Consider the following 7,835-nt stretch of genomic DNA (forward strand, 5'->3'; position numbering starts at 1 on the left):
GACACTCGTAAGGGACAGAGGCGCGCCGGAGGCCGGTGGAACGAACTCGAATTCTCGGGGGCTGCTCGGAGACTCGCGCCGTACAGCTCGTGAGGTCTCGAACCTCTCCCCCGAGTCCGCCTCTGCTGCTCAGACTGCGCCTGCCGCCCTGGGAGCCGCCATCTTGAGACTAACTCCCCCTTCCCCCCTATTCTCTTCCTCCTGGGTCAGTTCTTCCACTGCAAACCAAACGCAAGGCAGTGTCCGATCCTCGCTTCCGTCCTTATTACTCCTTCCCACAGGAGCCGCTCCAAAGAGCCAGAGTTAGGCCCCGAAGTGGCAACTGTACGGCAGGAGGAGCGGTAACGGCAGGGCGCTCATGCCTCCTCCCTGGGAGCCGCCATCTTGTGTGAAGAAGTAACAACTAAACATGGCGGCAGCGGCGGTCGGGCGAGGGGGCGGAGTCGGGCGACGTCATCGTCTCCCCCCCCCCACCGCCCCCGCCCTCGCACGGCTTCTCCGTGAGCGGAGGCCTCTTAAAGGATCCCTGCGCTGCCCCGCGGCGAGGGCCCAGGTCCGCCGCGCGTTGAGCTTGGGCTCAGGACGCTCTCGGGTCAGGCGCAGGCGCGCCCAGCCCCGCGGCCCAGCCCCCCATTTCACCCTCACGCCTCCGCCCTGGGAGCCGCCATCTTGCCACTTCCCCTCGCCCGGCCGTCCACGGGCGTCAATAGCGAGTTTCAGCACAAAACAAAGATGGCGGCTGAGGCATCTAGTGAATGCCCGGATGAGAATACCTCGAACGAGCTGGGCCCCGCCCCCTTGGGAACCGTCCCCCAGGTCGCTGAAGGAACACACGCCCGAGGAGTTGCCTTTAACTAGCAGTGGGGACAAGGCATAGACTGCCGAGGGAGGCTGAAGGGAGACATCAGAATTGCGCCTCGGGTCCGACAGCGGACAGATTCCCACTCCCCACACCCAGCGACCGCGGGAGAAGCGGCGCGAGACGCGCCGGGCGTGGGGGGCGGGGGAGCCGGAGGCGGGGCGAGTGGGCGGTGACGCGCCGGCTCCCAGGCTCGCCGGCCCCGCCCCCGGGAGCCGGCGCCACCGCCCGCGCTCCAACGAAAGGAGCCGGGCCGCGCGCCCGGGGCCGCTCCCCGCCCTCTCCCCGCCGGCCGCAGGGCGGGCAGCCAGACCGGCGGTACCCACGCCGAGCGGGAGGGCGCGGGACAGCTCCGCGTCGCTCCGCCTCGCTCCGCGTCACCTCGCGTCACCCCGCGTCACCCCGCCCCGCCTGCTTCCCAGAGACCCGCGCCCCGCCCCTCCGCGCAGGCGCAGGGCCGCTTTTCGGGTCCGCCCTTTCCCGTGATTTGAATTTCCCCCAGCAAAGATACAGAGGCAAGTACCCGGATGGTGATCGCTGGCCTTTTCGCGCCAATACTGTAACTTCTCGCAGCAACCTTGAGAGGTGGGTACTGGCGTGGACCCCGTGTGCCAGATCTTGCAGGAGACCGCTCGGGCGCTGCACCGTCATCCGCACTGTCAGACTCGGGCTGTAGTGCAGGAGTCCTGCGCTGGCGTCTGGGAGCTTGGAGCCACAACATGCTTTTTGCACTTTCAGCTTTGTTTTATCTTTATTTTCACCAACCGGTGGTCGAAATTTGGCCTTTCCCGCAATTACAAATGTAGGCTACAGAGCACAGAGTGTTAACCTGGTGACTTTGTCACCAGTGGGAGTGACAGATCGTTTAGCTTCTGTCGTAGTTACCCTGTAATTAACTCAAGTACGAGACTTACCACTTTGAAATTACTGTAGGCACAATCGGCCCATAGATTCTGTAATTTCATTTACTAGTCAAGTAGCACAGGTATTCCCGAATCACACCTTTTCCAAAAATGTTTTATACCATCTTTCGACATTAAGTTTATGTTGTAACTCTGATTTTACACATTTGGAAGCATTTCCTTGAGCAACGCCAAAGGGACGTGTGACAGCCAAAGGACAAGAGCCCTCCCCTATAAATGACTGTGCCACCAACTGCCCTAAATGACATTGGGCATTCACTTCACCTCTATGGCCGCAAGTCCCTCCCCTGTAAACTAAGGAAAGCGAGCCGCTGGCTTCCGAGGGCCTTCCCTGAATGCAGCAATTCTCTCCCTAGAGTTCAGGAATCACTGCAGTTGCTCCAGGCTTCTTGGGGATCCAGGTGGCCCAGATTGGCCTCATCTGCCGGGGCTGTCCCTGTGTTAGAGCCCTCACGCTGGCATCCCCTCCTCTGCAGAAAGGCAGCAGCGGTGGTCAGGATAGTTAGAGACACAACAAGCAGTTGTCATACAGGAAAGAAGCCACCACTGTGATGGAGGATAGTGGCTCCTGGTTAAATGCATATGGCCCCAGGAAGCAGGAGAGTAAGGAACATGTGCTAACCCCTTAGCCAGGACATTGTCCTGCTTTGCAGGACTTCTCCCAAAAGAGCCCAGAACCTCAGGCCAATGCTGTTGAGCTCTAGCCTTTGTGTGCCAGGTGCTGGGGGAATCTGTGTCGCGTAGCAAGGATTATGGCAGCTCAGGCATGCAGAAGAGCTCAGCCATAAAGTACCCAGCTTGGTCTTGGGGGACCCGGGAAAGTGGTTTGACGGCATGTCACTTTAAGCTTGCACAAGGGCGCAGATGGAGTCTGCCCAGCAGCCGGAGAGAGGAGTCACTTTCCATGCCCTTCCTGGACTTCCTTCTCTATCAGGTTGACAGTATTTGACTCCTGTCCCGGACTCTCACCCCTGCCGGCTGGCAGACAGGAGGTTCCAAAGGCCTGGCGCTTCGTGCCACAGAGCCAGGCCCCAGACAGGTGCAGGTAAGGTGTCCTGGTTGGAGTCAGGAGCTAGATGGGGAGGCCAAGTTGAAAGTGTTAGCGGAGGGTACCTGGGTGGCTCAGTGGGTTAAGCCTCTGCCTTCCGCTCGGGTCATGATCCCAGGGTCCTGGGATCGAGCCCCGCATCGGGCTCTCTGCTCAGCGGGGAGCCTGCTTCCTCCTCTCTCTCTGCCTACTTGTGATCTCCGAATGTCAAATAAATAAATAAAATCTTAAAAAAAAAAACAACAACAACTTTAGGGGCGCCTGGGTGGCTCAGTGGGTTAAAGCCTCTGCTTTCAGCTCGGGTCATGATCCCAGCATCCTGGGATCGAGCCTCGCATGGGGCTCTCTGCTCAGCGGGGAGCCTGCTTCCCCCTCTCTCTCTGCCTGCCTCTCTGCCTACTTGTGATCTCTCTCTGTCAAGTAAATAAATAAATCTTAAAAAAAAAAAAAAGAAAGCATTAGCGGACCTGAGGCAGGGGGGAATGAGGACTGCAGAAGCTCATTCTAGCCAGAGGACAGACTGGGCCTAGGGAGTTTTTCACGTGTTAAGCAGGGACTGGCACCATCCAGACCAGGGGGCTTGAGGAGGATGCTGGGGGCCGTTGTGCGCAGAGCACATCAGCAGCGGCCAGCCTGGAAGTGGGGACCCCGGGGCGGGGGCAGCTCCCTGGACGGGGACCTGGAAGCTTGCTGGAGAAGGGGTCGGGGGAGGCGTGTGACCGTGCTGCGAACTGAGGAGGGGGCTTATGGTCAGTGAGGAGATGCCGAGTCCCTGGTGGGAATGCTGGGCCTTGTGGGTCTCCTTAGCAAAGGACCCCCAAGGCCGGATGGGAGCGGGAAAGCGCAGTGGGAGGTCCGGCAGCCCCTTCCCCAGAGAAAATAGGTGGATGCCGGGGCCCGGGTGAGAAGTGACTGGTAACGTGCCAGCGGAAGCACGAGGAGACAGAGGACGGGCGCTGGCCGGGTGCTTGAACTGGGCTGGACTGGAATTGAGCAGGTGCTCACGGAGCCCCAAGGCAAGGGAGAGCGGACCGGCAGACCCTGCCGTGCCCTTTCCAGGCCTGAGTTGCCGGAGGGAAATGGGCATTGGACAGCCTCAGAAGCGAGCGCTGCTCCGCGGTCCTCAGGTAGAAGAACTGACTTAAGCCAGGCGATGGCTCCTCGGCTGGGGCACTGGCCACGTCCCGCCGGCCCTGTGTGCAAACCGAGGCCCGGACCGGTTAAGGCCTGAGGTCACACAAATGGTACGGGGGGGTGCCGAGTTCGAACACGGCAGGCAGGCAGCCCCTGTCGTCCCCACCTGCCACCCTCTTGGCCTTTGAGTCCCTTTCAGAGTGCGGAACCTTTTCGCTCCACGACGGTGACAGATTTCTCAGCTACTAGGCCGGCTCGCGCCACAGCTGGTCCCAAAGCCGTTGACAGTCCGTGATAAGTGCACACTGTCTTCCCGTCACCCGCTTCTGTGGCTGCAGGACATGGCGGCTTAATCGTGCGCCAGGAAAGAAGGCGGCTCTGGACCGTGTGGCACTTCAGGGGAGGGCGGGCGGGCCAGCCGACGCAGCAGGCAGAGAAGCCGAGGGCAGGTGCTCGTCCTCCTCTCCCCGCCGCGCCCCTTCTTCCTCTCCCCCACCTTCCCCTCCTTCTTCTGCCCCTTCCCGTCCTCTCCCTCCAGTACTGTCCCATCCCTTGCTTTGGATTCCAGAACTCGCTACAGCTAAGGTCTAGTTCAACTGGATGTTTGGCTAAAGGGGCTCGGGGCTGACTGGAAATGTCAGCATTGACGAGACCACTGAGGTGGGAAAGCCCTTTCCGAATTGTAAGGACGGGCCTTGGGAGGGTCTAAGTCTCTAAATGCGGTGGATCCAAGAGAACTAGAGCAAGGAGCAGGATCTTCCGACTGCCCAGAGGAGAGAAGAACCGCATGGGGTCAGGAGAGAAAGGCACGGAACCCCTAGGGGAGAGAGCATTCTAGGGGCCTCCAGAAGCCGCAGGTAAGAAGGTGAACACACTGTGGGTATCGCTTCACTTTCATTTCCGTTTTCTTCTAATGAAAACTGTTGGTGGACCCTGAGGCAGAGAGTTGGGAAGCTGGAGGCTCTCTTTTGGGTGCTTTTCTTTGTAACGCCACTGTGTTTGTGACCACAGGGGAAGAGGCACCACAGTCTTCCACTCCCGCCAGCCGGTCAGCGGGACCACTGCCTCTCTCTGGCCCGCGTCTGCCGCCCTGGGGCAAGGTCTAGGGCAAGGTCGCGGCATCTGCGTCAGAAATCACGGGGACTTGGCTTGCTGAAGAAGCTGGCTCAGCTGGGAGGCCAAGGCACGTTTTAGCAAAGCAGTTTATCTTAATTCCGAGCGGAGAGTGGAGGCCGCCCCGAGGCCTCCCTGGGGCTCCACATGAAGCCCGAGTCCAGGCAGGCCCTCTTCCACGTGGCTGTGGCCAGCTGCTTCTGTACAGCCACCGTCTACGCGGGCGTGTTCGACGGCATCTTCGTCCAGCTGGGCCATGAACACTATGCCGAAGCCCCTGTCGCCGGCCTCCCCGCCTTCCTGGCCATGCCCTTCAACTCGCTCATTAACGTGGCCTACGTCCTGTTGGGGCTGTACTGGCTGCAGAGGAAGACCAGGGCCCCGGGGCGCCCCATGGAGGCGCGGAGGGCTCGCTACCTGAAGGACGTCTTCGCCGCCATGGCCCTGGCCTACGGCCCGGTTCAGTGGCTGCGGATCGCGACGCAGGTGCACCCCGCCGCCGTGCTGGACCAGTGGTTCACCTTGCCCATCTTCGCGTGGCCAGTGGCCTGGTGTCTCTCCCTAGACAGGGGTTGGGATCCGTGGTTGTTCCTTGCCATCGAGGGTCTCTCCCTGGGCAGTTACGGCCTCACCCTGCTGCACTCCTGTGGGTTCGAGGTCGCGCTGGGCGTCCACATCGCGGCTGCCGTGGCCCAGGCCCTGCGCGCTCACAGGCGCCACGGCACCGCCTCCTCGGGGACCTACTTGGCTCTGGGCGTGCTCTCCTGCGCGGGCTTTGTGGTCCTCAAGCTGTGCGACCATCGGCTCGCGCAGTGGCGTCTCTTCCAGCGGCTCACGGGCCACTTCTGGTCCAAGGTCTGTGACGTGCTCCAGTTCCATTTCGCGTTCTTGTTTCTGACAAACTTGAACACTTGCCAACGCCGTCCTGAGGGGAAGATACGTTAAAGTTTGCCCGGAAAAAACTGAAAAACAGAAGAGGAAGAAACGGAACGGGCTGAGTCAGAAGAGCGCTTGACTCTTGATCTCGGGGTCCTGCGTTCAAGCCCCATGTGGGGGGCAGAGATAACTTAAATAAATCGAAGAAAACTTAAGGAAAACTAAAGTGTGGAACAAAGCTGCTCGCGGTCACCCTGTCCCTCCCCCCGCCGACCACCCGCCTGCAGCTGTCATCGGTGTGCAATTTCCTAGGTGTGATGAGATAGGAGGGTGACACGGAAGACCGTCCCTTCCCTCAAAGTTAGGGACTTCGAGATTTAGAGGCGAAATGTTACGCGGTCTGCGACTTACTTTCACGGAGATAAAGCAGATGACTCAGTGCAGGGGTTGGAGGGGGTCATTGTTCTAGTCTTGTGGCTCTACTGTAGTTTGAAATCCATCACTGTCGCGCTGGGAGAGAAGTGGTTACCCGCATGTCGGGCCAGGCAGCGGGCTTGCCAGTGAGTGTCCCCAGGGGCGAGTGGGTTCAGGGAGACCAAGTCACATCGCACACAGGCTGGGCAGGCTAATGGGGAAATCGAAAGCCAAGGTCACGTGGCAGAAGCCACATCATCTCAGGTCCTTTGTGGAACAAAGAAACACAAACATCAAAAGTTGCATTCTCAACAGAGGGCGCCTGGGTGGCTCAGTCGGTTAAGTGGCTGCCTTCTGCTTGGATCATGATGCCAGGGTCCTGGGATCGAGCCTCCCATGGGGCTCCCCGCGCAGTGGGGAGCCTGCGTCCCCCTCTCCCTCCGCCTGCCGCTCCCCCTGCTTGTGCATGCGCTCGCTCTCTCGTTCTCTCTCTCAAATGGGTAAATCTTAAAAAGAATAAAAATGAATTCTCAACAGAACGTTGCCCTGGGAGCCGGAGGGTGGCTTGGATGTCCCTGGCGGCCAGGCTCACTGAAGGGTCCTCCGGAGGGTTCCGTCGGAGAGACCCAGCGCCTGGGCCCGGCCAGCCCTGCCTCCCGCTCGTTTCACCCGCTGTCATCGGAAGGACATCTGTTCTTCAAAGACAAAGGTGAACGCACAGTTAAAGAGGACACCGTCTCTGCCCACGTGTGCCTGCTCAGTGTCCCCCAAGGCCCCTCCCTAGGGCCTGAGGGTTGGCATGGTGACCATTGCAGTGACTGCTGAGATGCTTTTGAAACGGGGTACCTGGACGCCTCCCAAGTGCGTGGTGGGCCTGAAGCAAGCCGTCGCCCGGAGAACCCCGCTGACCGATCTCTACCCCTCCCGCAAGGCCTGGGCAAATGGTGTGGCCTGGCTCGGGGACGGGGGCCCAGAGGCCGGGTATGCCAGCAGGTGAAGAGCGGGATGGCACTTCCTTGGGGAAACAGCTTTGTCCCGTCAGGTGTCCCTAGGGAGGCCAGCGGGAGGGAGGGGAAGATGTGCTTCCTTGGGTGGCCCAGGTAGGGGTGAGGGTGGGAGGGTGGGGGTAGAGGGGACCAAGCTCTTAGAGGGGCTGCGTTCTTCACCGAGTAGCTGAGGGTCTCCCCCCACTGCCGCCCACGTTTGCTGTTCGCCTCGTTGCTAGACACATCCTTCATTTGATTTCATCCCGTTTCAAGAAATAAGCCTGAGACCCCTCTGGTTTGCACGACACTTCTGTGGCACTCTGGGTCTGCACAGGAAACAGGTGGCATGCCCAGATTCGGGCGACTCAGGACAGTTTCATGGAGAACTAGACACACCGCGGTGGGGGTGGGGGGGCTGCAGGCGGGGCCTCTACCACGCCGGGGCCGGGGCGACACGGGCCGGGGCAGAGACTTCTTGAAGC

General features: G+C 60.3%; 1 protein-coding gene across 3 annotated transcripts; it reads left to right on the forward strand.

Moving 5' to 3' along the window:
- The first annotated feature begins 1,291 nt into the window (after positions 1 to 1,291).
- TMEM187 (transmembrane protein 187) lies at positions 1,292 to 6,170 on the forward strand. 3 transcript variants are annotated; one of them, XM_080795797.1, is made up of 3 exons: positions 1,292 to 1,444; positions 2,717 to 2,827; positions 4,976 to 6,170. In XM_080795797.1, exon 3 carries the CDS (start codon positions 5,225 to 5,227, stop codon positions 6,020 to 6,022), a length of 798 nt encoding a protein of 265 aa, XP_080651923.1. In that variant the 5' UTR covers positions 1,292 to 1,444; positions 2,717 to 2,827; positions 4,976 to 5,224; the 3' UTR covers positions 6,023 to 6,170. The 3 variants fall into 3 exon arrangements, with proteins under 3 accessions (XP_080651923.1, XP_080651924.1, XP_080651925.1); XM_080795798.1 differs by lacking the exon at positions 2,717 to 2,827 and having other exon boundaries at positions 1,303 to 1,444; XM_080795799.1 differs by lacking the exons at positions 1,292 to 1,444; positions 2,717 to 2,827 and adding an exon at positions 4,689 to 4,821 and having other exon boundaries at positions 4,976 to 6,164.
- Positions 6,171 to 7,835: the final 1,665 nt, after the last annotated feature.

Source organism: Martes martes (assembly GCF_963455335.1).
Source record: "Martes martes genome assembly, chromosome: X".
NCBI lineage: Eukaryota > Metazoa > Chordata > Mammalia > Carnivora > Mustelidae > Martes > Martes martes.